The sequence below is a fragment of the Guyanagaster necrorhizus genome (genome assembly GCF_019112545.1).
Source record: "Guyanagaster necrorhizus MCA 3950 unplaced genomic scaffold BT62scaffold_4, whole genome shotgun sequence".
In the NCBI taxonomy this organism is placed as follows: Eukaryota; Fungi; Basidiomycota; class Agaricomycetes; order Agaricales; family Physalacriaceae; genus Guyanagaster; species Guyanagaster necrorhizus.
In genome coordinates, this window is record NW_025064883.1 from 312,977 (window position 1) to 340,337 (window position 27,361).

Genomic DNA, 27,361 nt, shown 5'->3' on the forward strand with positions numbered 1-27,361 from the left:
CTTGCTTACCCGGACCCAGGCCTGATCTCCCTGTTCGAAGTCTGGGCATCATCTATTTCGCATCTTCGTCTCTGACGACCATCTCGCCGTCGTGCATATCCAAGGTATCGTCTCAAGAATGCGGCTGCTAGGTCTCCTCGTTGCGCCAGCAGTGGTGCTCGCCTTCCAGATCCCATTCAAGGTCCCGTTCCTTAAAAACAAACTTGACGACGACACTACCGCTCTTCCAAGGATAGCAATCATCGGTGCTGGCGCTGGTGGAAGTTCTGCTGCCTTCTGGATCTCCAAGGCAAAGGAGCGTTTCGGACTTGATCTTGAAGTTGATGTGTACGAGAGCTCGTCCTACATCGGCGGCCGTGCGTTGCGACCTCTGCTTCACTCTGCTGCTGCATCTCATCTTGTGCTTAGGCAGCACCGTGGTCTACCCCTATGACGACCCAAACAGTTATTCTCCCGTTGAACTTGGGGCATCCATCTTCGTTGCCGCCAACAGGAACCTGTGGAGAGCGAGCGAGGAATTCAACCTTACAAGGATGCAGTTGGGGGACGACGACGCAAGTATGGGGGTGTGGGATGGTAAACAGCTGCTCGTCTCTGTGAGTTTTTTGTTGAGGTCGTTTCGTTCCTTTTTCGACGTGATTCAGGTTGGCGGAAGCTGGTGGGATACGCTCAAACTGGTATGGAGGTACGGCATATTGTCTCCCAAGCGAACCAAAAACATGTAAGCCATTAGCATCTTCTTCCTTACCATGCATGAAACCGTTCTTTCTTTCATAAAGTGTTGAACAAATGGTGAAGCAGTTTCTCAAATTCTACACTGCAGAGTCACCTCGGTGGGACAACATAGCGGATTTGGCCTTCTCCCTCGGCTGGACTGAACTTGTGTCTCGGAATGCGGCAGATTTCTTGGAATCACGTCACATTGGAAAGAATTATATCCGCGAAATAGTAGAAGCATCGACCAGAGTGAACTATGGACAGGTTCGTCCGTCCTACCCACCCATTTCTCTGAGGTTCACATCGGAGCAGAATGTCGATGCGATTCACGCTCTTGAAGGTGCGTGCTCCATGGCTGCCACTGGTGCGGCCTCCATCCAGGGCGGAAACTATCAGATATTTGAGTCGTTCATACACGCTTCAAACGCATCCGTCTATCTTGATACAACTGTAAGCCATTTCTTGTTAAGAACGTTTCGTATCCGAACCACGATAGGTCAAGGCCATCACTCGGAAGCCGTATGTCTCCGCCTCACAGGCATGGACTGTACAAAGCGATCACGGAAGCAAGACATACAAAGTCGTGATTCTGGCTGCACCTTTCCATTCGACCGGAATTACTCTTTCCCCTTCGCTAGCTGCTCAGGTCCCTGAACAACCTTACGTTCATCTCCACGTTACTCTACTTTCGACGACGTCGCCTTCGATCGATCCCGAGTACCTTAATTTACTCCCCGCAGCTACTCCCCCAAGTATGTTATTGACCACGTACGAGGGTGCACGGAATGGCGGCAAGGAACCGGAATTTAACTCCATTTCGTATCACGGTAAAATTTCAGACGATGAATGGGTCGTCAAAATCTTCTCCCAAGACAGAAAGTCGGATGAATGGCTGCAAAAGGTGTTCCGTGGTCAGGTCGGCTGGATACACCGCAAGGAGGTCGGTCGTTTTTGCGGTATCCATGCGGTTGCTTATCTACCATGTTCTAGTGGGACGCTTACCCTGTCTTGCCACCTACAACGGCCTTCCCTCCCGTAAAACTAGACGCCGGTTTCTATTATGTCAATGCCTTTGAACCGTGCGTATCATACATTATTCAAAGTCCTTCCTTAATCTGAACAGGCAAGTAGGTTTATTTCAACGATGGAAACCGAGACAATTGCTTCTCGAAATGTCGTAGACCTCATGCTGAACGAAGAGTTCAGTTCAAGTATATGTGGACCCAAAATCTCTGCATCATCAGAGAGACAGCTCTCCCTAGGCGAATACTACTTCCCGTCTCACTATCCTGATGACTTTGTTTTGGGTTGGGATTGTTAAAGATCTGTATTCTAGTACAGTGTACATTGGTTGTAAAGTAACACCGGAACTGTTGTGCGGTTATGAATTATACAACAGGTTGGAACGAGCGGATGATGCAATCTATTTACTTCAATACTTTTTAATATCATATCAAATGATTGTGGTCACTGAATCCTTCTTCTCCGACATTTCCTTCGGCTCAGTCATCACAATATCGATATCATGTGAATGGACAGAATGAATGTCAACTTCCTGTGATTGTCGCTGCGTATCGAGGTCAGGGCGCATAAATCTGTCTCCAGCTGCCAGAGCTTGTCCAGTAGGACTTGATGAGTCGAAAGGAGCTATCAAATCAGTATAGTCACGGCGAATCTCGATGTAGTCGCTAGCAAATTCGCCAATCTAATCTCCGCTGTAAGTATACAAGCAGCAGCAGAAAATGGATATTCACCTCGACTTCGTCCATGCCGAGTCTTTCGCCCTCTGAAGTGCTCCGCAGCTGGAGGCCTGGAATCATATCCACTGCTTTTGCAATCAACGCAGTAACAACAAAGCTGTAAGCCGTGGTAGCACAGACATAGGCGAATTGAATGTAGAGCTGCTTCCAATTACGATTCATCCAGCCACCGTTGGTGACGGTGTTGATGCCATCCAAAGCTATAATCTCCGAATCCCCGAAAAATGCATTAAGGATAAGGCCGACCATTCCGCCGACTGCATGTTCAGCAAAAAGGTCTAGCGCGTCATCAATGCGCAGCAAGAACTTTACTAAAGGGTTGTTAAGACGTGGGCTCGGTGAAAACCAATCGGGGATATCGACCTTTGGTTGCAAGATTGCATACAGACGCGGAAACCACGCCAACTATTAGTGCAGCCCAAGGATGAACATAGCCAGACGATGGCGTCGCGGCAACGAGTCCAGCAATCGTACCAGAGCAGAAACCCACCATACTCCAACGACGTTCGATGCGATAATCCATGAGGCACCAGGTTAATCCTCCAAAAGCGGCGGAAAGCATGGAGTTCCATATGGCCATTATGGCACGGAGATTGGCACCGAACGCACTACCGCCATTGAATCCAAGCCAGCCGAAAAATAGAATAAAAGTTCCCAGGTTGACCAGCGATACATTGTGTGGTCGGAAGTTGATGAGTTCTTTTTCCTGACGGCGGCCCAAGATCCACGCAAACGCGAGTCCGCTGACCCCGCTTCCGATTTCGACCGGTCCTCCACCTGTAAAAACGAAGGAATGAATACGCACAGGAGCGTGCTAAGAATCAACTGACCTGCGAAATCGAGGACACCCCACTTGAATGCCCAGCCACTGGAACTCCATGCCCAGCAAGCCAACGGACAGTAAACAAGAGTTAACCAGATGAAAGTGAAGATGATGACGGGGAACACCCTCCCCCGCTCCGCAACACCTCCAACAAGAATACCAGCAGTTACACACGCGAATTCCATCTGAAAGAAACTGTACAGTAGGTCGGGAATCAGAGGTGATCCCGGGGAAGGATTGGCGAGGACCTTTCGCAGGCCGAAATTGTGGAGATTTCCAATAAAGCTATTGGTAGCCGTCGGCGAAAAGGCTAACGAGTAACCCCAGAAGAACCACTGAAAAATAGTGATGGCATTGGCCGCGGAGACAACCCAGATCAAAGACACTGAGCAAAGGTGTAAATCGTATTGGCCAAGGATGCGACATTGAACGTACGGGCACTTTTTCGACGAGCCAAGCCAGAATATAGAAATGCTTGAGAACGTTGAGCCTTTACGAAGAAGTTTTGAACGGACAACGAACCTAGTCCTGGGACCATAAATGCGACCATGGCACCTGCAACAATAATAAACGAGAGGTCGCCGCGATCGTAACTGGTATGCAGGGATGAGCATAAACCGTGTTTGATCCCAGAGATCCACTGACTGGCCAACATCGATTGCATCGACTGCATCGAGAGTCAAAAGGGAAAGAAAAGGAGGAAGCAGAATGGGCGTACCGCGTTGTACGAGTTGGAACCTGCGCGACATTGCAAAGAAAACGAAAGGCAAGGGCGGCAGAGGCAGCTGACAGTTATTTAAGATGCATAGCAAGTGGGGACCATTTAAATAGTTTAAAAATATAAAAACAATGTGACATCGATCAGACCTGGGCAATCCAGATGGTTTATAATATTCAACCATACAATTTCGTTTTTCTTTGGCGCCGAGAGTATCCCTGTGGCCCCGGGGGGAGGGGGGAATGCGGTACCAGGCTACAATTCACCTATTCTTGCACAAGACATACTTTTTGTACCATAATTCTATCTGGAAAGAGGGTCGGAATACGGACCGGGCAGAACTGCCACGAGTCACAAGACCTGGATTTTTCTGCCACGGCCAGCACTTGGTCGCAACTATGCATTTGCCTCCCATTTTCTACCATTATTTTCACTCGCCACTACCTTATTCCACGACCCTTGTGCTACAGGATACCTTGCATGTGTTGCAGCTCGCCGCGCGGAACAGCACAAAGTCCCATGCGTATCATCCAGACCTACTCCTTCTCCTGCAGCATCGGCCAGTGTACACCGCTGGTCGTCGCCAACATGCAGACAGTATCCAGGGCGACCGCCGACGTCTTACCAACATGGGCGCCGACTTTGTGTCGACAGCAAGGGGAGGCGAGTATACGTTCCACGGGCCAGGTCAAATAGTAGGTTATCCTCTGCTTGATCTAGGGCGAACCTCCCCCGCGATGGGGATTCGAGATTACATCTGTCGCATGCAGAAGACACTCGAGATCCATCTCAGGGAGGCCCACGGTCTTGATCCCATCCCCTCACACCATACCGGCGTGTTCCTCGACGCCCACACAAAAATTGCCAGCATCGGCGTCCAAGTCCGACATCGTCTTACAACTCACGGCTTTGCCATCAATATCACCCGGGAGCCTGAACCGTGGTTCGATCAGGTCGTTGCCTGTGGACTGGATGGTGTCAAGGCCGGCAGCATAGAGTCAGCAACGAACAAGGAAATCAGGGTGGAAGATGAGATTCCTGGACTGGTCAGTCATTTTGGAAGAATGTACGAGCGCGAGATGGTGCCGCTGGATTTGAGTGGCGATGGTCCTGTTACAACCGAGATAAAAGTCATGGAGCAGATAGGGCGCGACGCTGGTGACTGGAAATCGTCGCCTATGTAGTTTATCAGCAATGACAAGTATCTTGTACAAATCGACCGTTTGGCCCCCGAACTCACAAGTCATTAACAGATTTCATTGACCCAGACTTTTACCACAACTATGCGCCTCCTCATTCTGCCCCTCAGGCATTCTTCTCATTCGTCAGGTGCTCCCGCCATCTCCCTTCGTCGTGGTCTACGCTCGCAACCCATCGAACCTGCCTCCAGACTTGTACTCCAATTCATCAGTCAAAGTTATTCAAGGACAGCTTAATGACGCCGAAAAGTAGGCCATGGAGGGCTCTGACGCCTTCCTATCAGCGCCGGGTTCCGCCCGGAGTCACCCTGCAGACATGGTTGACCCGTTGGATACACCACCATTTTCCAGGTTATGCACGAGCTCAAAATAAAGCGGCTTCCATTTCTGATCCCAACAAGAAGTTCTCCATGAATCTCTTCTTCCTCATCGTCTGCTTGGTGAAGATCATTGCTCGGACCGCGTACGAAGACATCGTTGCGTTCGGCAATCTCGTTCGCGCTCAGGACGAATTAGATTGGACCATAGTCAGGGTCCCTAATTTGCGAGACGGAGAAAAGATGGATGCATTTGCGGGTTCCATTGGTCAGGCCGGCGTCTTCCATGATAGGATGGCATTCGCTTCTTTCACCGTCAAGGAGCTCTTGGAGCCACAGTGGATGAAGAAAAATGTTGCAATATCATCGTAACTTTAAGGACATGGGTACATTTCTCTTGTTTTCTTTCGATCTCTGATTTAAGTGTAGCTTAGTTACCCCTCATAGTTTATGTTGGCTTTCAACTGGCAGCCGTACTAATCAGTGTTACCGTCGACTCGTGCTATCATGTGACTATTCAATGACCTTTGCGTGTTGATACGCTTTTTTCACCGAGGGGGGGACGGTTGGTTTGCGGTCCGTTGTAAGTCTCAGGACGATGTGGATCCTGATTGATGAGATCCCCCCGAAGATCGCAATTATCTGGCAGGCAACAGGTTTTTCTTTTGTTGTAAACGTGAAATTCGATGTCAAAATGGTGGACCCACATTGTACCCACAGAATTCCATATCTGTAGTGAAGCACTGTCGCCTCTTTGGAATCATATACTTCACATACTTCTTATGCATTGAAATAAGCCACAGGTAGTGGTACAATAGATAGAAATCATTTCTCAAATTCATTGAAAGTTCAGAGAGATACACAGTGGAGAAGCGGAGAAAGAACACTAATAAGCGCCGATCGGTTGATCGGGCGATCTTGTTTCCGAACAAGGTGTGGACTCCAGTGAAGGCGGCCACCGTTTCGACGCTAAACTTTTCAGGCGGAATATCTTAAATTTCTTCGTCAACTTCTCCATTTCCCTTGATATGCGAATCCTTATCTTTGGCCCAACAGGTCCCTCAGGCATCTTGCTCGTCCGCGAAACACTTGACGCCTTCCAATCATGCACCCTCATCCTTTACGCTCGTAACCCCTCCAAATTACCGACCGACATCACTTCCAACAAATCTGTGATTACTATACAGGGAGAGCTGGACGAGTACGACAAACTCTCCAAGGCAATGGAAGGTGTCGACGCAGTGCTATCTACGTTAGGTCACAATGCTACTTTGGGGGAGAACCCGTTTCAGCACTCAGATACGCCTATCGCGAAAGTATACGAGCGTATCATTGACTTGATGCACTTTCATAGCGTTAAACGCCTCATCGCCCTCGGAACACCCTCCATGTCAGATCCGCGCGACAAATTTAGCTTGGCTTGGTCCATCATGATTGGTAGCGTTGCTACGCTTGCTCATACGAGCTACCGGGATGTCGTTGAAACGGGGAAGATCATACGCCTGAGGGGGGCCGATTTGGATTGGACAATTGTCAGGGTTCCCAGGATGACGAATAAGGATCAGAAGGAGGTAGTTGCTGGCTATATCGGGGACAGGAAGACGGGATTCTCGTTGTCAAGAGCAGGGTTTGCTGCGTTTGTTGTGAAGGAGCTTTGTGCTAGCAGGCCGCAGTGGGTCAAGGCAGCACCACTATTGTCTTCTCCGTGATATCTGTAAGTAAAATATTCTAACTTCGCTCAACTCACAAGGTTGATTTTCATCAGTTTGACAATTAATATATATAAATATCTGATTCATTGAATCTGCAGTCCTATATATATGTGTCAAAGTAGAGATACCTGTTCTTGCGCATTAGCTACACATTCTCTAATAGGTCTGCCTTTAACGGCTTCCACTCCGCCCCCATCTTCAACTGGCCCGCTTGGCTGCCACTGAGAGCCCACCAACGCGGAAGAGTTTCGTCCCTATCCAACAGGTCACGAAGGGGAATATACATGTATCCCAAATTCGTCTCCTTGAACCCACAGTCAGACACGTCAACCAATATAACACTCGACGCTTTGTCTGTGCACAAGAAAGTGTGACGCGAATGCCACTTGGGTTCACTCGTGCTCCTACACAGAGGTGTGGAATGTATCCGCGTTGCTTTTCCATCAACAGCCAGCATAATTGTCGCTCGGGGATTGGCCTCTCTGGAGGAAACGGGAGATTTAAGATCCTTGGCCTCGTCGAGAGATAGATGGACAACGCCCACGTCTGACTCGGATTCATAAGGGAAAAAATGCGTGTATATGAAAAAGAGAACGTACTTGAATCAGCGGTTGAAGGCAAGATTGGATGAAATGAGACGGAGGCCAAAAGCTCTCCCTTCAGCCCCCCATTTTTGGACAGAGGCAATCGCTTGGCCACTGGTTCAGAGTCGAGGACCAGATCGTCAACGGAAATTGAGGCTGAGGCAATCAATGTATTCTTGAAATACTTGGAATGATCAAACACGTCGAAAAACAAGGCAGAGTCCGTTGAGAAGATGAGAATTTCCTGGGACTGCATGATCCAGTTGGGATCGTAACTGAAGATGGAGATTTAGGGATTGGCCAAAAATAGCATTGGAGACCTACGTGAAATGTCTGTGTGATGTGAATGATGGATTCCTTAAGCCATGGGTGGTAAGGACGACGAATGGATTCGGCGGCAGCAGCAAGGTGCTTGAATGCTTCAAATGAGCGGATTGAATGATTACACGTGCGACACCAATGACAGAGTTGCTTGTAGGTAGCTCAGAGTTTTGTTCGACTGCAGGTAGAAAGCAAGGGCATAGTTTGCGGACCTATTGGAAGTATACAAATTTAAGTACTTTAATACCATTGGTCAACGAGTAATGGCCTTACCAGCGCACCAGGAGTCATGAGAGATGAAGGTTAGTACGAAGACGGACTTTGACTTGGATGCATTCTGCGGAGAGCAGGGACCCATGCAGTCACGGCCAGGCAGCAACGAGGAAACTCGCAGGTTCGACAGAAATCCGACTGTGACGGGCTCGTGACGCAATCCTAGTCACGTTTGTGACGCTCGACCATTCATGATCCCAACACCTAATCTCTCCCACCTCACCTCTGCTGATTACGATAGCGTGTACGAACCCGCTGGTATGCCCCGTCTACTGCCTTGAAATTCTCAATTCACTTCCTGTAGAGGACACTTATCTTCTCTTGGACGCCTTGGAACAGGATGCGGAGCATTTAAGGGAATTGCATGCAACTGTATGTCTGGAGGTTGGGTAACGTCCTGTCTTACGCGTATCACTCGACTTGGTATCGCTTACTGCAGACAGATCGGGCTCCGGCTGCGTCTCAAGCTTTCTGGGTAGCATCTTGGGGTCCACAGCACGTTCGTTTCGTCGCGTTGATATGTCTTCCACATCGTCAAGGTTTCCTTCGCAGTTTATCTATGTACCGATATAAATCCCCATGCCTGCATATGCTCCTTCAGGACAGGACTGCAAAACAAAGTGTGTTTACTATCATTCTACTCCGCTGACAGGCAGCCTTTATCCTTTCAGACTTTTTTGGACGTAGTGAATACTACGTTTGCGGGACCGTTTCATCACCGCTTGAAGAATGCTATTGACGTTATACTGTTCAATCCACCCTACGTGCCAACCGACCGAGAAGAGGCGCTGAATGCTCAAAGTAAGAGATACGTAGAAGGATCCTGGGCTGGAGGGAAAGATGGCATGGATATTACCGACCGTTTTCTCGATGTCGTAAAAGTCGGTCTAGGAAGTTGCGTTGACATCTCCTTCTGACTTCGACAAAGGAACTGCTATCGCCGCGAGGACTCTTCTATTTGGTTGCGCTCAAACAGAACGATATTCCGAACATCCAACGAAGAATGCAGGATAAATTTGGACTCAGCAGCCAAGTTTGTAATCTTCTTGCATCTCGAGCATCTTTATTAATGAATTACCTAGACGGTGCTCCACCGCCGCGCCGGTTCCGAACACCTTTTCATCCTACGATTTCAGCGTACATCTTGAAACGAGAGCGAAAGTGTTGGATCTGTATAATTCAAAGTTGCCCGATGATTACAATTCCGCCCAACCCCCGTCTGAATTATCGCCGCCAGTGATCAGCGCGAGCAAAAATACTATAACGCTTGCCCCCAATCTCATTCCCATACCCCGATATAGCTGGCCTATTCCAGTACGGTGTGACCAGTTATCTTCTCCTCTTGAGTTATTCTGTGCCTCACCATCCCTCTCGGTAGAACCTCTGCTCGTCCGTCTCTTCTTGGTTCGTCGAACTATGGGAAGATCCGATCGCTCCTCTGTAATAATATGCCACAGTGCGTCTATGACACCATTGTAAGGGGCTGGTCGAAGTTCAACGCAACCTCTGATTGGCCTTGCACTTCCTCGGACTTGTACTTGTAATCGCCGTCTGATTGTCTCAAATGGCAAGGTGATGAGAAGACCTATACAGCTACCCGCCAATTCGGCAAATCCCCAGGCAAAAGGACTGGTATCCTCAGTAATGTGGGTGCCAAGATACGATACAAGTAGACCCGGTAGCGCCAATGAGACAGCGGGCCGCAGCGCGGTATCAATGACCATAGGGATGAATAGATTGGGATGGAGGTAAATTCCTTGGAAACCACCCTCGTCTCTGAGTATTTGGGAAAGTGCATCGATGGGACCACTGTAGCTGCGATATCGAGGAACGAACGATTGAACAATCAGTCGAGTGCGAACGAGATCCAATGGAGAGAGTAGAAACCCGGTTATTATATGAGAAGCAATCGGGAGTAAGAGGGGGGGCTGTTGGAAAAGAGGTGTTGTGGGAAGGAATAAAGATTGGAGAATATTGTGAATGAGGGGCTGGAAAGTTGTAGACAAAACTTCCGTGAAACATGAAGTGAGCAATCCTAGAAGACTTGAGAACTGGCAACCAGAACATTCAGATAGTTAGGAATACCTTTCCACAATGCTAGCCAGCCCTCTCCTCTGAAACGACCGACGCGTTTAATCATGCCCCAGACCCCGCTAGCACTGCCGACAGGAATGATGTACTCCGGACGTGTACCCTCTTCAAGAACGGATCGACGGATAACATATCCGTGTTCGTCCACTTGGGCAGGGTGGCGCATCCTCGGTGTGATTTCTGGGTCCGCAAAATAGGATTCATTATCGTTGGAAGAATCACTCAGCTATAGATAAATTCTTCAGGACTCAAGACCCGCGAAGACTGAACAACTAACCGCATCGTCATCGTCCTCAGGTCCAACATCGGAATGGTAGTCGTGTGAATCTCTAGGTACCCACTGCACCTGGAGCAGCATCTTGCCGACTTCCCAAGGCATGGCAATGGCACTACTTGCGTACTGCAACACTGCAGACGCAGCGAGGGTCTTGAAGAGATCAACGGCATTGATGCCATTAGCATCATTCAAATCTGGTGAAAGATCAAAGATAGAGTTTGGTGTTGGGCGCGTCGACCATTGAAACGAAGAGCTCGAAGATGCCGAAGAAGAGGTATTGGCACTGGGCGGCAATGGTGGTGGAACAAAAGACCAAGCAGATGAAGAGCCGTTGTAGAGGTCTCGGAGAGATGAGGGTGAGTTCATGTCATGAATGTTTCGTACTGGGCGAGTCGAGCAAAATCACGACCAGAGCTGGACGTCAATGGAGGAAGTGTACTCTGACAAAACTTGGTCGGCGTCGGCATCCTCCCAGGAAGCCTTTGAACAACTAGCACAAATACTAGATCGGGATCGATCATAAATACCAAAAAGGCGTCTCTGATTTTGGCAAGTCTGAATTCGGACTCCTATGTTGCATGTAGTCCTATGCGGGGCAGCCTAGATGTATGCAGTGGACCTGGTACGACTGGAGACTCACTGCAGAATGTATCCTGCATATTTTTTTTCCATCAATATTCCTGCTACAGTAATGGTACTTCTCGAGGGATCATGGTTTCTTTGGCCAGTTCTTGGATTTCTTGGATTTCAGGGATATGGCTCCAGGAAATGTGACACCATGTGACCTCTGACGACATCGGAGATCAGACACAGGCGCACATCCGCCTCCCTCTTACCTACCCTTCAATTAAGTACACGTTCCCTTCTTCGCTTTCCTCCATCGCACACCTTTCACTTTCCTGCCCCATGGCTACTAACGGCGTCGTCGTCAACGGCAATGGTCAGGCTGCTCTGGATTTGCAGAAAGACTCGGACCAAAGTCGCGTTGCGGTCCACTCATTTGACCCTGATGCTGCTCCAGAGGCAGAAGGCGCCGCCGCCGGCAAGGCTCATGAAGACCTCAACTTACAAAAGGCCCCTCCAGAGCAGGGTGCGTCGAGGGAATAGACTTGCTCCTCCCATTGTCTGACATCAAACCTGCAGAAGTTCCCGTTGACCGCGGTAACTCCGCCGTTGTTCCAACAATTGCTGTCCATGATGCGGACGTGGCCTCTGAGAAACCTCAGCTATGTGTGGAGAGCGTCAAAGAGGTCGATGAAGATACCGCGGTACTCCCTGGTGCACTGCCAGCGGCTGCTGCGCCTTCCATTCCTGACTGGTATCGTGTCGGGTGGCGCCAAGTATCCGGTATAGATCAGCAACCGCCTCGCGAGGGCGAAGAGAAGGACAAGGCTGTCTTGGAAACCTTCTTCACAGACCAATACTATGGCAGTTGGTATCACAACGCTGGTGTCATTGTCTTTGTACGTTGTCAGCTCAAACTTGGGACTATATGCTCATCATCTGCAGGCCGTGTTTGTTTCGCACTTTCTCACTCGCTTCCATTTTGGATGGGGTTGGTTGTTCATCATCCTTGCCGTATGTAATACGTATTACACCACTTCCATGCACCGGGTTCGCCGGCGAGCGCGAGATGATATTCAGAGAGAGCTAGTCAAAACGCGCCTGGCCTCCGAATCCGAGTCAGCTGACTGGATTAACAACTTCCTTGATCGTTTCTGGCTCATATACGAACCTGTTCTATCTGCGACTATCGTTAGTTCCGTGGATCAGGTCCTTAGTTCGAGTACTCCAGCCTTCTTGGATTCTATGCGGCTCTCCACGTTCACCCTAGGGACAAAGGCGCCTCGAATCGACCATGTCCGCACTTTCCCAAAGACCCCAGATGATATCGTTATGATGGACTGGGGTGTCTCCTTCACTCCTAACGAAATTTCGGAGATGACGGCCAAACAAGTCGCGAGCAAGGTCAACCCCAAAATTGTCCTCTCCGTTCGTGTTGGAAAAGGCCTTGCAACTGCCGTCATGCCCATCCTTCTGGAGGATATCTCCTTCAAGGGCAACATTCGGATTCGGATGAAGTTGATGACCAACTTCCCACACGTTCAAATCGTTGATATATGTTTTCTGGAGAAACCTGTTATCGACTACGTCCTCAAGCCAATTGGCGGCGAAACGTTGGGTTTCGACATCGCAAATGTGTGTTAGAATAACCTTGTGTCGGAAGTTTCTTTTTTGATGTCTGTCCCCTACAGATTCCCGGCCTTTCCTCCTTCATTCGTGAGATGACACATTCGACACTCGGTCCGATGATGTACGACCCCAACGTCTTCACACTCAATCTTGAACAGCTCCTCTCCGGTGCTCCGAGCGATTCGGCGATTGGTGTGTTGCAAGTCACAGTCCACTCGGCCCGCGGCATTAAAGGAAGCAAAATTGGCGGCGGCACTCCCGACCCCTTTGTTGCTTTTACCATCAATAACCGCGCCGAACTGGCTCGCACTAAATGTAAGCACAACACGTACGTTTATCAACTTTTATTCATAGAATTCTAAAATTAAACAAAACATCTGACAGGTACAACCCAACCTGGATGGAGACGAACTTCATCTTGGTCAACAATCTCACCGAGTCCCTAGTGTTCAACCTTTACGATTACAATGATCATAGGAAGAACACCTTGTTAGGCTCGTCGATATTCGAACTGACGCGGCTGCAAGAGGATGCGACGCAGGAAGGCATGGAAACTCAGTTACTGATGGATGGAAAGGAGAGAGGAGAGCTCCGATACGATGTCTCATTCTTCCCGGTCTTGCATCTTGAGGATGACAACGATGCCAGGAATACCTGTAAGCTTCTGCTGGTTCCATCCGCGGACTGTTTTGATCATTCTGTTTAGCGATTGGAATCGTTCGTCTCACTGTACATCAAGCGAAAGAGCTCGACGCCAAGAAGTCTCTATCAGGTGACCTCAACCCTTTGGCAAAGGTCTTCCTCAGCGGTTCCAAAACACCTGTTCATGTTACGAAAGCGTTCAAGCATACAAACAACCCTGTCTGGGAATCGTCGCACGAGTTTCTATGCGCCAAGAAGGCGACATCTGTCATCACTGTCAAGATTGTCGATGACCGCGATTTCCTCAAGGATCCCGTTGTTGGATACATGTCCATCAACCTGGAGGACTTGCTGGCCTCTAAAAAAGAGAACATTGACTGGTTCCCTCTCAGCAACTGCGAAAGCGGAAAATTGAGGATATCTGCCGAATGGAAGCCCTTAAGTATGGCAGGAAGCCTCCATGGAGTTGATCAGTACAGTCCTCCTATAGGCGTAGTAAGGCTGTTGTTGGATCGCGCTACGGATGTGAAGAACGTCGAGGCTACGCTGGGTGGCAAAGTAAGATTCACCTTTACTGCATAGGAAAATATCCTGATCCGTTCATACAGAGTGACCCTTATACTCGGGTACAAGTGAACAACGTTACTATGGGTAGGACGGAGGTTGTCAATAACAGTGAGTGGCTTGTCATCAACAACTTGACCTACTGTGAGCTCGTTTTCTAGATCTGAACCCTGTGTGGGATCAGATTATCTATATCACCGGTAAGCCTTGCCGCTGATTTTATTTATTTTCTCTCCTCATTCATCATCTTCAGTTCATTCACTCAAGGAGGTTCGTACCACGTATCGGTTGAGACCTATCTCTGACTATCCTATGTTCAGACTTTACTATTGGAATGCATGGATTATCAACATCTGACTCGAGTAAGTTGTAGCTTCTTCCAGTATACATCAATCTGGATGTTATTAGGATCGGTCCCTCGGGTCTGTCGAGTTGCGCGTATCAGAGCTGGCGGAAGAATCCGATGACAAGATGTACCCATTCCAATCCACTGGTGTCAAGACCGCTACTGATCCCTTACGTCTGGACGGAGCCAACGTTTTCAAAGGGGATCTGCATTACACGGCCTCATTCATTCCTGCCATGAAATTGAAGGGTATCAAGTTTGACAGCCATTCCAAGAAGATACATCAAGCTGCTGCTGGTGACAATGATTCAGAAAGTGATCTTGTGACCGATGGTGCAGCATCAATTTCGTCAACCGATGAGGAAGCACAAGCCATGCCAGATGGTGTCACTATTAAGGGAACACTCAAGAAGCACACAAGGGCCACTAAATCTACGGATACAACCGCCACAACTTCCGAAACCCAATCTCCTGTTGAAGAAGGAATTGAGATGTCCATGGACGATCTAATGACGCATCGTGTGTTCAAAGTTTCTTTTTCTTTCTGAGGAGCCTAATTTTCTCTTTTGCTGCAGAGTCTGGTATCATTATTTTCAATGTCATTTCGGGACAATTGACGAAGAAAGCGCGAGTCGAAGTACTCTTGGATGACGGATATTGGCCTTGCTTCAGTACTACGAGAGCACGAAGCACCAAGGTTCAGTGGGATTATGTTGGAGAAGGTTTCCTCAAGGAACTCGACTTTGGTCAGGTGTGGTTGAGATTGAATGAGGCTGACGAAGGGGATAAGGATGATATCATAGCTCAATGGAAGGGCGACGCTAAATCATTCCTTCAGTCAACCCTCGTAAGACTGAATAGGTGTTTGATGTTCATTGTCTCACATCTATTTTATAGGCTGGTCCTCAGACCTTCACTCTTCGAGACGAATCCGAAAGAGACACTTCACGTGTAACCGTCGAGGCCCACTACGTGCCGGTCCCCGTTAAACTTGAACCACGAGAGAGTATCAACAGTGCGTAAACATTGTTGATGGTGATACCTTTGTTTCTAGCCTGACTGAATTCCCTTTAGATCAGGGTGTTCTTCGTGTCGATCTTATCGACGGTCGTGAGATTCCTGCCGCAGACAGATCAGGCAAGTCCTAGTCACTTGTCTACCTTCACCTCTAATGGCTACCATTAGGCAAATCTGACCCGTATGCGGTCTTCACTCTCAATGAACATAGGGTCTTCAAGTCTCAGACCAAGAAGAAAACTCTTAGTCCCGAATGGAACGAAAACTTCGTGGTTTCTGTGGTACGTTTGAGACATTGTGCTAGTATCAATGTTGTGCTGATCAGCTTCTGTTTTGTAGCCTTCTCGTGTCGCCGCCGACTTCGAAGTCGAAATATTTGACTGGAATCAGCTAGAACAAGCGAAAAGTCTAGGATCAGCCAAGATAAATCTTGCGGATCTCGAGCCGTTCGAAGCCTCTGAATTAGAGCTTTCTCTATCCTCACCTAAGCTTGGCCCAAAGGGACGCGTGCATGTTCGACTGATGTTCCAGCCTGAGATTATCGCCAAATCTCGCAAGAACACGTCCACATTTTCTACCGCTGGGCGAGCAATGACGCAGGTCGGAGTTCTACCTTTATCCGCAGGCAAGGGTGTCATTCACGGAGTGACCGGCCTGTTCAAGAGTAAGGATGCGGACGAAGTTCCGGCAATTCCCGAACTGCCAGCAGGGCAGGCATCTGTTCCTATCGTACCAGACATTATCAGCACACTTGGCAGTCACATACTCCCGGACTCAAAGTCCAAGACATCTTTAGATGGAACACACGAGCCGGGGACGCTGCGGGTGACCGTACTGGATGCGAAAGACTTGTCAAGCACTGACAGCAAAGCGTATGCAACCATCCGCTTGGGCGACAAGGAATTCAAAACGAAGCATGCTGGAAAGACCGCGACCCCGGAGTGGTAAGCCAAGATTTTGTGGATGTACGGATTATCTCTTATTTCTGCAGGGATGAAACATTTGTTTTTGCCGCTGGGCCTTATCTGTCCAAAATCCGAGTTTGGATACACGATCATAAGACACTTGGAAAGGATAAGTTGCTAGGTGAAGGCGACATTGATGTGAGGTCTAGCCTATATATGGGATGCCATGACTGATGGAGAGCTTAGATCTGGCGACATATAAAAGCAGAAGAAGCTTCAGCTGCAGAAATGTTTTTGGAATTACGTGAAGGACAGGGCCTTTTGCGCCTACGGCTGGAGTATGATCCGACCCAAAATCCGCCGGGAAGGTCGTCCATGGGATCTCGGGAAAACGTGACGCATCGAACAGTGTCAATAGCGTCGCCGTCGAGATTCAGTATTCGTGGACGACGGCCGGGAGGTGAAAATGACGACTGAGATAAGCAAAATACAACTGAGCCTTTATACTTCACAATTTTAGGTATGTTAGCACGATTAAACGGAATTGGACCGTGGATTAATATGGACTATATTTGTGTACCATTATTGCAATTCAACCTTGTTTTCTGCATGAAGCCACGCGGCGACAGTCGAGACCAGTCGGGAACGCGTTCTGCTTTGGAGGCGAAATAGAAATAGAGAGAAGCAAGATACAGGCTGAATGTGCCCAGGCTCACCGTGGGAAATTGCGTCATCAACAAAATTTACGATCGGTTGGGGAAGAAATTAACGGGACTGTTCTTCCTCTCTGCCGTCATGTCTGGTAAGACTCCTTCGCTGCTCTCCTCATTTCTGCTGCTCACCGTTCACAGATAAACCTGTCTCCGTCGTGCCTCTGCTTTCTCGAGCACTTCATCGCATTCGCTCAACGCCCCCCCGAATTATCGCCTCGCCGCCGACTCGTACGTCTTTTACGTGTCACTCCCCTCTCTTGCTCACATTATGTAGAGCCACGTCGTGCTGCAGTCGCCATTGTCATTCGTGTCGTTCCCGCCCCAAGTTACAGCGCTTCGACGACCTCCACCGCCCCTCCCCAACTATCTGAGTTCTTCCAGCTAGACTGGGTAAATGACCCCAACGCCCAGCCAGAAATTCTCTTTTTACGAAGAGATCATCCTGTGAACGACGACGGAACTGTGCCTCCCAAGGAGGCTCATGTCGCATTCCCTGGAGGTAGAACAGAACCAGACGACGAGGGTGGGGCTTATACTGGTGCGTACACTGTCGTTCGACACACGGCAAAGCTGACACTCTTTAGCTCTTCGCCAAACATGGGAAGAGATAGGCATAGATCTTGCTGAACGTGACTACATCTGCATCGGCCAACTGGATGACCGTGAAATTACGACCTCCCTCGGAAAACGATTGTTAATGATTCTCTCGCCCTTTGTCTTTCTTCAAGTTTCCCCTCATTCCCCGTCTCCAGACCCCGCCCCGTCTACGACCCTCCATTGGATACCTCTAGCGTCTCTCGTCTCTGCTCATCCGCCGCCCAAGTGGTCCACCGTCACTGTCGACGCTGCCTCTCGCCTCGCCCCAAAACATTCAACCGCACTCCGCCTCCTTGTTCGAGTCTTGATTGGAAGCATGGAGTTTCCAGCTATCGTCTTAGGCCAGGCATCGTCCCCCCATCCACCTCATGTTCTCAAACTCTGGGGACTATCCCTCGGTATGACACTCGATTTGATGTCATACATGATCCTCCCCACCCCTTCCTCGAAGAGCGCACATGACCCTGAAATAAACATTGAGAAAGGTCGCTCCTCTCCTCTTTCCCCTGTCATGTACCTGCCTTATCAAAGCGATGTTCCCGGCATGCGCACCGAAGTTGTTGCTCCAAGTCTGGCCAGTGTGTTTCCCCGATTTTCGTATCCTGACGTTAATTTCTGGATTTGGTGCGTCGCATACATATTATCTCCAGCGGCGTTCTCATAACTTCTTCCCAGGCTATTTGGTAAACGCTATCGTGAAGTTATCCGTGGCTGGGAGGCCAGTGTGCGATCCGGCAATAACAATGACAGGAGGTAAGGGGCTCATTATTTTCGTCGTCAGTTGACCTTATCGCTTCCTTAGAATAAACTGGTCGGGCTCTGCATTGAGCACATTCTATGCTGCTATTAGAAAGGCCCTCGTCGTTGTTATCGTTGCACGGGCTCTTGGTATCATTTTCGGCTTGGCCTTTGCTGGTTGGTGGATATTCACTTCCTAGACAATTATTTTTATTTCTTTTGTTTCCCCGGTGTGGAAGTGAATGTAGTGTCAACTGATCGCGGAGTGATCCTAACTTGGATCGGGATATATAATGCAATTACAGCGGATTGAAGCACGCATCAAGCTTAGCCCTATAGAAGCCAGTACTCAGCGTCATGTAGCAAGGTACTAATGGTTACTTCTTTCTTCTTGTCTTCTTTTCTTTTTTACTCTGGAGTGCAGCACACGTACAGTCTGTGCGCAAGACTGCATTAAATACAACAGAAAAGTGAAGCAGACGGCAGTTCCTGAAGATAATGATGATTTGGAAGGTCATAGAAATAATAACAAAAAAATACGACTTCGAAGAATTATGGCAGCCTATCAAAACGGGACTTTATCAAGTGTAAAATCCACCCCTGCCTGTCGGGATTAAGTTCCAGCCCGTTGAAAAAGTGGTAGCGTCCAAAGTAGTCACATCGACGCAGAGCCGTTTCCTCGTGTTGTTCAATATTTTTATCTCGTCGAATCCGATGCATGCTTTCAGCCGCTGCCTGTACTTCTGCAGGCCAGCTATCAAACTCTTCACCAGATACGTACTGCTGGAAGGTATCATATATCCCGACAAAGACATCATCACAACAAATCCCGTTCAAGTTGATGATCATAATGGGCCAGCCATTCAAGTACTTGCCATTGATCATGATCGCATTTATGAGCAGGTGTGTGACAAAGGGCCATGTCGCGGGCTGGGCTCTGTCTGGCTTGCCAAGGAATATGACGCTATTATCGAGATTAAGCATCATTATTTCGACGTCGGCAGTGATATCCCAGAATACAGGAATAAGCCCTTCCTTGGAGTGTATGAGCCACGGATTGAGCTGGCACTCCCAAGGAAAGGGAAGTGGTGCGCCTCGTTGGGGCTGTTTCCATCTTGTCGGTCGAGGAGGGAGCCCGGGAAGTCGTTGGCCTGGGATCCATCGCTCAGGATGGTGCCCACCCTCTTTGAGAAGAACTGTGAGCACTTTGAAAGTTGAAAACTCCGAACGTAGTTGCTCACTTGGACTCTGCAGCGCGTTGTACATCTCTACCGGATCGATTTCCACAGATATTTTGGGACCTGGTGCTGTTTCATCTACTGATAAGAAGAAAGTATGAAGATAAGGAAGCCAACTGAGAACGAACATTGGTTGCAGACAAAACCACCGTTAACACTAGGCCACGCGTAGTACCCCCATGCTTTCCAATCTGATAAAGGAACAGAAGGATATTTTGGCGCTGGTGGATCGAGCTCGAGAGGGTGGTACATAGGGATCTTCCGCTTAACGACTTTGTAGTCGAGGCCTACGAGAACGCAAGTTGATCAGCATTGTCTTCCTTTGTGAGGGGTGCATGAACTCACGCAAAAGACGTCTGATCAGACGAACAAACCTGTTGCGCTCGTGAGCTCTCACGTCATAGTAACGCGTTTTGATAGTATATGGCGGCACTGGGGGTATCTTTACAGGTGTTTGGGGTGGTTGGTCACTGGCAGAAGGCAAAGGCACAGCTGGCCTAAAGGGTGAAGGCGTCCAGGGCCTCATCAAATCTTTGACAGGACGATAAAAGCCCCCATGGCGATTATAATCATCGAAAGAGCCCATAGAGAGCAGAACAAGTATGAATATCAGTGAGAAACGCAGTTTACACGAGGCTGTCGCTGGATCCTGGGAACATGGTTATCCTTTTCCGAGAAAACTAGCTAAACGATGAAGCTTGAAGGGACAAAATTCGCTAACAGTGGTGTTATATTCAAGCAATTGTGACAAATAATCATACATTTATAATGGTAATCCGCAGACTTCACAGTCAGTTCCTCCATGATCGTTTTCAAAAGTACAATGGGGACAGGTTCTAGTGCTGTTGCTTGCATGCCCAGATCCTCCTCCATTGCTTCCCCTTGAAGCAACATCTGCGGCCGCAATTTGGTCCAATACCTCCTGCGGAATGTCTTCATCCATTGCGGCAGATGTTGAAGCGGTGTTCGGCTGAGCTAGAAAAGGGCATGAGCATTTGCGTTCGTATACAACACATTGTCAACTTACGGGCGCTCTCCCGTGTAAACATCATAAGAGTATGCCAACCCTCGGTGGACAATAAAGAGTCCAATTGGCTGACATCCTCCAGCAAAGTGGATGAGGTGACAGTTCGCATGAGTATCTTCATGTCCTCCTGAATCGTGTCAGACAAGTTGGGAGATAATCTCCCACGACTTACTGGTGAGAATAGCTGAGTTGTACCCAAGAAAGCGATGAGATGCCAATCACTTAGCCATTTGGCTAACTCAAACGTCTTACGGGCTCGTCGCGGTTGTAGGTGTCGACTATCCGGGATATCGGGAGCACCTAATGAATGCAGGGTGGAAAGAACATGTTCAATTCGTTGATCTTCCAATCCAGGTCGGTTTTCAATGTTAAACTGAGTCGATTGGAACATCGGTGACGGATTTTGCGGGAACCCATGTGTCACCTAATTCCATGCCATTAATTATTGTCCTGGATTAAAAACACACAAACTTACATTTACCAAGAGATATTCCACGGGAAAGGCTGGCTTTGCACTCTTTTTGACCTCCAAACCGTACTCATTTTTGTAAGAAAAGAAGACATCAGGAACATATCGAGCTGTTTCTTGGCTTCGATCCTCTTCCTTGACTCTGACAATACCAGGATCGACGCTAGCCTCGATCATATCTGCCTCAACCATAGCCTCGGCTTGTGCAGAGACCTGATATGCGGAAACGTCCACCTGTCCATCTTCCGTTCCAGTCAAGATTGCCGTAACCAAACGCGACGAAAATTGACCCGTAGGCGAGGATTTAGAAGGTATCTGATGGGAGTTTTGCATCGTGGCCGCGAATATTACCTCTAATGAGGATAGGTAAAAGGAGCCTGGATGTCTCTTATACACATTCTTTGTTCGATCCTCCTCCGTTGGATCAAGGTCGGTGAAGATATATCCAACAACAGTCAGTGGAGTTGTCGCAGAAGCTGAGAGCTCTTTGATACGGCCTTCTTCTTCCCAAGGCACACCGAGGGTCAAACCATCCAACTCGCCTTCTTGTGGCGGTTCATAGATAGCTTCCACAACGGCCTTGATTCCCATAGGTACCTTCTCATATGGTTCGTAACGGCCAATCATCCATCCGAAACGTTGTAACCCCGTCCTTCGCCATGCTTCGAGGAATCTATCTACAATATCCATAGAAGCAATCTCGAGATGATCAACCATTCGAAAAGGCTGAGATTGAAGAGTTATGGCCGAAGGCTGGCAATAGGTACAGATCCCAGCAGGCCATGGAAGATGTGCACCTGTTGGGCACAGTGTCTTCACCTTGTAAGAGAGCTGACTGAGAGACGGCAAAGACGAAGCTGCAGAAGGCATTATTTTCGGGGTGATTTTCTGCAGATAGGCATGATAGGAGAGATGTTTGATAGCGTGCTCCTTATGATACGCCGCATCGTAAGGTTCTAGGGGCATACAGTAGTCACACATTCCTCTGGCGCCATGCTTGCAAAACTGAGCATCACGTCCCCTTGGAATTTTGCCGTCGTGAGTGCGCCAATAGACATCCACATTGTCTTCTTGAACTGTTTCCCACGGCCTCTTCTCATTCGATGACGGGTGATGGCTGGTTTGAGCGCTCTGTATTGGTGTTTCCGTAGCCGAACTCGATGCCGCCTTGGCTTGGTAATTCACAAAGATGAGATCGCCGTGACTAAATACAAGTGGTGAAAAAGATGAACTTGAGACGATGAGCACCGTGTACGCACTTGAGGCCGATGCTCTTCAAAGTCCGCCCTTTCAAAGTCAGGATTGATATTTCGTTGCCACGAGGCTGATTCGACACGGTGATAGTTTGTAGATCCGCATCAGGCGATGTCTCCAGTATCTAGAGGGGGAGAAACGATGTCAGATCGTGTGGAAGCGCAACCAAGCACTGACCTTGTTCAGCAATTCAGTGATGTCGGCCGTAGGCGGAAACTCGAAGCGAAAATTGCCATCTTTTGAACGAATCCTGAGCAGCTACAAACCGTAAGTGAAATTTCCAGATGCATCAGGGTGACCATACCATTGGTAAATCAAGACAGAGAAAGAAGTAATAGCAATGAGATGGTGGTCCCTACTAAGACTTGTCACCAGATCGACGCGTAATACACGTGCAGATCACGTAATCATTCCAAATGGGGATATCCATGCGGCGATCGCCTTCGAAGGCACCAGAGGTATTCGGAATTCCCTACTTTATATGAAGTACAAGTCCGTGTGGCATTGAATACTCGTTTTTTCGACTATATCCATTCATCCCCTCTCTATGGACATGCGCAATATGTGTGTTTTCGCCCCATGCCTTCTAGAAAGCACGAATCGGCTATTCGCGAGGTTGCGTTATTTGGCTGTCGCAATCTTGTGAATCTATTGCGAATCGCTAAACATTGGTCGAATGGACGCAGAACTTCTTCCACTCTGCTATGCTGGTCACCCGTTGACGTACTACTTCTGGCCATGCTCTTTTCCCTGAAAAGCCCGGTCTCCGACGCATCAGAGAACTCCCCTGCCTTAGATTCCATTCAAACTGAATTGGACCGCTGGAAGAATTTGATATTTTCTTTCGATATGGACGAGGAAAATTCCAGCAGCTCCTCTAATCCCTCTTCATCTAAGCCCCAAAGATCACGTTCTCCACCGGGCGCGTCTGGCTCACGAGACAACAATAATAGGGTAGCGAAAACAGCCTATTCCTTGATTGCCACAGTGCTAAAAAAATATCCTATCCAGGACCTTCAGGACGCAGTGCTTCTTGCTCAGTTTGCTGCGTCTTCCAATGCCCAGCAAGTCAACGGGCCACTTGATCCGTCCGTTGTTGCCCTCTTGCAGGCCTTGCAAGTCGTCCAAGGCCAAAGATATCCTCCACTGAATCTTCAGGGTGGCCTGCCTCCAGGGATACCGTTGCATTTACTCGGAGCTCTTCAACAAAGTCAGGCACAACAGTTTTCTGGCGTCCCGAATGTGCCGTGGCCTCAACAGCAATCCTCATCTTCCAGTGGATTATTCCCTAATCAACATCCAAACGCAGGATTCCCTCCACATATGTTGCCCTATTTTTACGACCAAATGACCCAGTCAAGTTACTACCACGCACCACCTCCCCAGGGAGCACCGACACAGTCGGTGGCCTCTACATCGACTCCTGCTCCTCCCACGGCTTCGCCGCCAGATATAGACTCTCCAGAAGGTGGTGCGGATGACAAGCGTAAACGAAATACAGCGGCTTCAGGTAAAGTGGACATGGGTCTCTTATTTGGCGCAAAAACCAAGATTTTTTGCCTTCAGCTCGATTCAGGATCAAGAAGAAGCAGAAGACACTCAATCTAGAAAGATCAGTTTCTGACCTTGCTGGGCGCGCGGAAGAGCTAGAGAAAGAAGCCGCTGACCTCAGGAGAGAGAATGGGTGGCTGAAAGAAATTGTCATGTTGAAAGGGAGTCGACTAGCTGGCGTGCATTTAACACCAGACACAGTGTCCTCTTCTATGTGGGATCATGGCAGGGCTTCGACGTTGAGTCCAAGTGGGGAGGGGCCTTCCGTTGAGGAGAAAGATAGGAATTCAGACTCGAATGGTGATTCTTCCGACTCGGAGTATACTGGTGAGGGACGTGCAAAGGTAAAAGGGAAAGGGAAAGGCAAGGCAAGAAAGAGATGAATAACAGCAATTCGAGCCGGGGCGTCGACATTGGGTCATTTGTAGTTTCTTCACGGACTATGAGAAGATATTATTTACTCACACGGAGCCCAGGGCTGAAGTATCCAGAAGCAAGCTGTCGGACGTCTTACTTGTGGAAGTACCTATTAATCCCATACTCTACCAAGAATTTGTTCGATGGATAGTATATGCTGATGTTCCGGCCAAGGAGCTGAATTTGGCAAATGCCGGTGATGGAAGTTCCCACGCTCTGAATCAATGTCATTTGGACGACCACCATCTCTCGACCTCGGCTTCAAGCCTACACCTCCCCAGCGTGGATCTTTTCCTTTGGATCACTATGGTCGGTTTAATAGAAAGCAAATTTCTTGCAACTGACAATGGCAAACGAAAATACAGGGGAATGTAAGGAGAAGATGGTTCTTTATATGCAATGCTTAAAGAGCAATGGTAGCAAGTCCACACCTTGCCGGGATTTGACTAAGGATTACTTGAATTGTCGGATGGATAAGTGAGCTTGTGCATCCGCGTGTCACGCGACTCGGTTTGACATATTCTGCAGGGGACTAATGGACCGAGACGATTGGAAAAATCTTGGATTGCCGAACACCAAGACAGACAGACATCCTTCGACAGAGAGTTCTGATCCCGTATCTAATAAATGACGCATCTTCATGTTTAACAGCTGAATATCTCAATGCTCGGAATTCTGACTCATTGATAGAGTACGCTCGGAATTTTACATTCTCATCATTGCTTGTCCCGCAAGGCTAGGCAACTGTTGGATTTTGATACTTTCGATGAAAGATGAGCGATGAGCTAGCTTCGTGACATTGGATGCTGATGGACTTCAACCGCCGCTGGGGCACGTTCGTGAGTTGCGTAACCGGACGTCAACTTATTGTCACGGCGCCGTGCAGACATTGCTGCATTGTCAGCAACTAAAAAGTAGCCTTGTGAAGACAGCGACTCAATGCGATTTGACCGCTTGCAAGGTGGCCCTTCTCTCAAAAAGTTGTCTGCCAAGTTCGTCCACGGTGTACTCAGCTACGTCGAGGGCTTTAGGCGACATGATTCCTACTTTCATCACGAACCACAACCCCGTTGCAACGCTATGTTTCCACGCCGATACTGTATTGCAAATGTCCGATAGCTCCAATTTCGGCCCAAATCTGGTCCTTAAGCCATGAACGTTCGTATGTGTCTAAGGTCCACCCCTACTGCGGCATGCTATGAGACCAGACTACTCTTCGTAGTACGACGAGGTCGTTCGGTTCCTTTCTCCTCTTCTTTGCAGTGTCAGGCTATGTGGTTCTTCAATAATTTACTACTTCTAGCCTTTAACATTCGCACCAGTTTCTGCGTGTTGTCTCTCCTGGATCAGAATTGCAAGGCATTTGATCTTCAGGCAAGAAATTTCGAGATACTTAGACCACGTTGGTGGTTAATTGATTACTTGTTGCAGTCCCACCGTGGTGGCAGAGGAGAAACTGTGGAAAGCATCCTTCCCAGTTTTGCTTGGTGAGTTTCTCCAACGGTAAAAGGCCCTTTGCTTCATCATTAGTTCGCAGGGGACTCATCCATGGCGCCAAAACCTTGGAGCTAGACAACGGCATTACCAAGGTATGTGAACATTTAGAGTATCTTTCAATCTATGTCCTGACTTAGTCTAGGATGGGGCGGTTATTGTCTGGCACGATGAGAACATCGCTGCAGAAAAGTGCCTGGATACTGCGCCGGTGGTAAAATTAAGGCTCAACAACCTATGAAACCACTGACATTGTTCTCAGTTTGATGGCGATCCGGACTACCCTTACGTTGGGAAATACATTGCCAATCTCACGCTTGCACAACTCAAAACCTTGGACTGCGGCTCGCAGAGGCTCGACGATTTCCGTGAGTCTGTTGCTCTTCTGGTTTTGTAGCTGAAGTCTTATCACAGCGCAGCCCAACAACTCGTTTATCCGGGAACAAAATTGTCTACCCTGGAAGAGTTGTTTGACTTTGTTGAATGCGTGGATACGGAGCATGGAATGCTCTTTAATGTCGAATCCAAGATCGATGCCGATTACCCCTACCGAACACGTTCAGTTGACGACTTTGTGGAATATCAACACGCGGCTTTTGCCCATAGCCCCTATTTCTACTCTATCACAGTGAGTACTCTGATATCCAATGTTTTTAGTTTTTTTTTCTACTCCGGCTTTAGTATCAGAGTTTTGATTGGAGAACACTCATTGGCATGAAGTCAAAGGACTCGACAGTGAGAACTGCTGCTCTTATCTCTTCGTAAATATCTCTGTCTCAATATGTGAATCATTGCTGATGAACCCGTAGAGGGACAGCGGTTGGAGCAGATAACAATACATCTGCGTGGTTAGCGGGCTTGAATCTGGACTCCTTTGAAGGTGCGACACAGGGTGAAAGGGTTGCAAGGGCCGCTGATGCCATCGACGCTGACATTCTTTCGCCATGTGATGCTTCTGACGACTCGCCTGTGGAAGACCCAAGCAAGGATGGTTTCATATATTTTACGACCGAAAAAATGATCGCGACATCCCATTCACTTGGTAGGGAGGTCAAACCTTGGACAGTGAGCCCAGTTCAAGTTCCTTATGATTGTAAGCTAAATGAAGACAGGTTAACCGGTTGAACATCGCTCAGCAACTGTTGGAATGGGGTGTGGATGGAGTAATCACTGACTACACATCTGCCATGAAACGGTTTTTTGAACAGCAGGGATATGAAGTGCTACCTGGGTTTCCTCGGGATAAGGTATTTCAGTGTCTGGCTCGACATATCCAAACTACATACTAGATTACAACGAAACGTCAATGATTATAGTTTTATGCCTAAAATAATAATTATCGGCGTCACCTGACGTCACATTTAGCGGGACAAAACGGAACGCGCGGATAGGTGCGGCAAACCC

General features: G+C 48.5%; 14 protein-coding genes across 14 annotated transcripts; 9 read left to right on the forward strand and 5 right to left on the reverse strand.

Moving 5' to 3' along the window:
• BT62DRAFT_927498 (uncharacterized protein) lies at nucleotides 1–2,181 on the forward strand. Its single transcript, XM_043185265.1, has 8 exons — nucleotides 1–356; nucleotides 409–596; nucleotides 645–721; nucleotides 780–981; nucleotides 1,030–1,167; nucleotides 1,214–1,657; nucleotides 1,708–1,796; nucleotides 1,849–2,181. Exons 1-8 carry the CDS (start codon nucleotides 119–121, stop codon nucleotides 2,036–2,038), a joined length of 1,566 nt encoding a protein of 521 aa, XP_043043688.1. The 5' UTR covers nucleotides 1–118; the 3' UTR covers nucleotides 2,039–2,181.
• On the reverse strand, nucleotides 2,026–4,120 carry BT62DRAFT_927499 (ammonium transporter). The gene is made up of 8 exons (XM_043185266.1): nucleotides 4,019–4,120; nucleotides 3,946–3,967; nucleotides 3,823–3,893; nucleotides 3,736–3,774; nucleotides 3,308–3,685; nucleotides 2,841–3,254; nucleotides 2,472–2,788; nucleotides 2,026–2,422 (listed from the first exon to the last, which is right to left on the reverse strand). Exons 1-8 carry the CDS (start codon nucleotides 4,047–4,049, stop codon nucleotides 2,171–2,173), a joined length of 1,524 nt encoding a protein of 507 aa, XP_043043689.1. The 5' UTR covers nucleotides 4,050–4,120; the 3' UTR covers nucleotides 2,026–2,170.
• A 428-nt stretch (nucleotides 4,121–4,548) lies between these two features.
• Nucleotides 4,549–5,395, forward strand: BT62DRAFT_927501 (uncharacterized protein). Its single transcript, XM_043185267.1, has one exon. It carries the CDS (start codon nucleotides 4,648–4,650, stop codon nucleotides 5,200–5,202), a length of 555 nt encoding a protein of 184 aa, XP_043043690.1. The 5' UTR covers nucleotides 4,549–4,647; the 3' UTR covers nucleotides 5,203–5,395.
• On the forward strand, nucleotides 5,302–7,243 carry BT62DRAFT_1001045 (uncharacterized protein; the record flags this gene model as incomplete). The annotated part of the gene is made up of 4 exons (XM_043176692.1): nucleotides 5,302–5,412; nucleotides 5,471–5,507; nucleotides 5,569–5,902; nucleotides 6,481–7,243. The coding sequence occupies 4 exons, from the start codon at nucleotides 5,302–5,304 to the stop codon at nucleotides 7,241–7,243; spliced, it is 1,245 nt and encodes a 414-aa protein (XP_043043691.1).
• A 74-nt stretch (nucleotides 7,244–7,317) lies between these two features.
• BT62DRAFT_496072 (uncharacterized protein) lies at nucleotides 7,318–8,557 on the reverse strand. The gene is made up of 4 exons (XM_043181159.1): nucleotides 8,425–8,557; nucleotides 8,155–8,363; nucleotides 7,846–8,105; nucleotides 7,318–7,792 (listed from the first exon to the last, which is right to left on the reverse strand). The coding sequence occupies exons 1-4, from the start codon at nucleotides 8,440–8,442 to the stop codon at nucleotides 7,392–7,394; spliced, it is 888 nt and encodes a 295-aa protein (XP_043043692.1). The 5' UTR covers nucleotides 8,443–8,557; the 3' UTR covers nucleotides 7,318–7,391.
• Nucleotides 8,558–8,615: 58 nt separating this feature from the next.
• On the forward strand, nucleotides 8,616–9,572 carry BT62DRAFT_885327 (S-adenosyl-L-methionine-dependent methyltransferase; the record flags this gene model as incomplete). The annotated part of the gene is made up of 7 exons (XM_043182826.1): nucleotides 8,616–8,682; nucleotides 8,729–8,813; nucleotides 8,868–8,923; nucleotides 8,977–9,044; nucleotides 9,096–9,305; nucleotides 9,353–9,457; nucleotides 9,507–9,572. The coding sequence occupies 7 exons, from the start codon at nucleotides 8,616–8,618 to the stop codon at nucleotides 9,570–9,572; spliced, it is 657 nt and encodes a 218-aa protein (XP_043043693.1).
• On the reverse strand, nucleotides 9,507–11,443 carry BT62DRAFT_927504 (mitochondrial carrier). The gene is made up of 3 exons (XM_043185268.1): nucleotides 10,793–11,443; nucleotides 10,510–10,741; nucleotides 9,507–10,459 (listed from the first exon to the last, which is right to left on the reverse strand). Exons 1-3 carry the CDS (start codon nucleotides 11,156–11,158, stop codon nucleotides 9,621–9,623), a joined length of 1,437 nt encoding a protein of 478 aa, XP_043043694.1. The 5' UTR covers nucleotides 11,159–11,443; the 3' UTR covers nucleotides 9,507–9,620.
• On the forward strand, nucleotides 11,374–17,073 carry BT62DRAFT_927505 (tricalbin). Its single transcript, XM_043185269.1, has 18 exons — nucleotides 11,374–11,882; nucleotides 11,936–12,255; nucleotides 12,302–12,991; nucleotides 13,048–13,313; nucleotides 13,370–13,641; nucleotides 13,692–14,185; nucleotides 14,236–14,302; nucleotides 14,353–14,391; nucleotides 14,445–14,461; nucleotides 14,512–14,553; nucleotides 14,600–15,056; nucleotides 15,113–15,384; nucleotides 15,435–15,552; nucleotides 15,612–15,674; nucleotides 15,723–15,835; nucleotides 15,894–16,498; nucleotides 16,546–16,657; nucleotides 16,706–17,073. The coding sequence occupies exons 1-18, from the start codon at nucleotides 11,699–11,701 to the stop codon at nucleotides 16,934–16,936; spliced, it is 4,362 nt and encodes a 1,453-aa protein (XP_043043695.1). The 5' UTR covers nucleotides 11,374–11,698; the 3' UTR covers nucleotides 16,937–17,073.
• A 48-nt stretch (nucleotides 17,074–17,121) lies between these two features.
• BT62DRAFT_927507 (uncharacterized protein) lies at nucleotides 17,122–18,926 on the forward strand. The gene is made up of 6 exons (XM_043185270.1): nucleotides 17,122–17,261; nucleotides 17,311–17,400; nucleotides 17,447–17,710; nucleotides 17,757–18,393; nucleotides 18,445–18,522; nucleotides 18,572–18,926. Exons 1-6 carry the CDS (start codon nucleotides 17,255–17,257, stop codon nucleotides 18,705–18,707), a joined length of 1,212 nt encoding a protein of 403 aa, XP_043043696.1. The 5' UTR covers nucleotides 17,122–17,254; the 3' UTR covers nucleotides 18,708–18,926.
• On the reverse strand, nucleotides 18,780–20,462 carry BT62DRAFT_496193 (uncharacterized protein). Its single transcript, XM_043181160.1, has 5 exons — nucleotides 20,091–20,462; nucleotides 19,874–20,032; nucleotides 19,749–19,814; nucleotides 19,051–19,691; nucleotides 18,780–18,996 (listed from the first exon to the last, which is right to left on the reverse strand). Exons 1-4 carry the CDS (start codon nucleotides 20,329–20,331, stop codon nucleotides 19,060–19,062), a joined length of 1,098 nt encoding a protein of 365 aa, XP_043043697.1. The 5' UTR covers nucleotides 20,332–20,462; the 3' UTR covers nucleotides 18,780–18,996; nucleotides 19,051–19,059.
• On the reverse strand, nucleotides 20,460–22,824 carry BT62DRAFT_961889 (polyubiquitin-tagged protein recognition complex, Npl4 component). Its single transcript, XM_043188611.1, has 7 exons — nucleotides 22,800–22,824; nucleotides 22,673–22,753; nucleotides 22,501–22,619; nucleotides 21,248–22,445; nucleotides 20,945–21,196; nucleotides 20,773–20,899; nucleotides 20,460–20,720 (listed from the first exon to the last, which is right to left on the reverse strand). The coding sequence occupies exons 1-7, from the start codon at nucleotides 22,800–22,802 to the stop codon at nucleotides 20,509–20,511; spliced, it is 1,992 nt and encodes a 663-aa protein (XP_043043698.1). The 5' UTR covers nucleotides 22,803–22,824; the 3' UTR covers nucleotides 20,460–20,508.
• Nucleotides 22,825–22,982: 158 nt separating this feature from the next.
• On the forward strand, nucleotides 22,983–24,548 carry BT62DRAFT_927510 (uncharacterized protein). The gene is made up of 3 exons (XM_043185271.1): nucleotides 22,983–23,449; nucleotides 23,507–24,005; nucleotides 24,062–24,548. Exons 1-3 carry the CDS (start codon nucleotides 23,075–23,077, stop codon nucleotides 24,427–24,429), a joined length of 1,242 nt encoding a protein of 413 aa, XP_043043699.1. The 5' UTR covers nucleotides 22,983–23,074; the 3' UTR covers nucleotides 24,430–24,548.
• A 135-nt stretch (nucleotides 24,549–24,683) lies between these two features.
• Nucleotides 24,684–25,205, forward strand: BT62DRAFT_984783 (uncharacterized protein). Its single transcript, XM_043189888.1, has 3 exons — nucleotides 24,684–24,772; nucleotides 24,829–24,940; nucleotides 24,992–25,205. The coding sequence occupies exons 1-3, from the start codon at nucleotides 24,688–24,690 to the stop codon at nucleotides 25,092–25,094; spliced, it is 300 nt and encodes a 99-aa protein (XP_043043700.1). The 5' UTR covers nucleotides 24,684–24,687; the 3' UTR covers nucleotides 25,095–25,205.
• A 485-nt stretch (nucleotides 25,206–25,690) lies between these two features.
• BT62DRAFT_927513 (PLC-like phosphodiesterase) lies at nucleotides 25,691–27,281 on the forward strand. The gene is made up of 9 exons (XM_043185272.1): nucleotides 25,691–25,837; nucleotides 25,895–25,950; nucleotides 26,001–26,052; nucleotides 26,103–26,171; nucleotides 26,220–26,325; nucleotides 26,377–26,585; nucleotides 26,639–26,718; nucleotides 26,767–27,022; nucleotides 27,070–27,281. Exons 1-9 carry the CDS (start codon nucleotides 25,736–25,738, stop codon nucleotides 27,244–27,246), a joined length of 1,107 nt encoding a protein of 368 aa, XP_043043701.1. The 5' UTR covers nucleotides 25,691–25,735; the 3' UTR covers nucleotides 27,247–27,281.
• The last annotated feature ends 80 nt before the right edge of the window (nucleotides 27,282–27,361 follow it).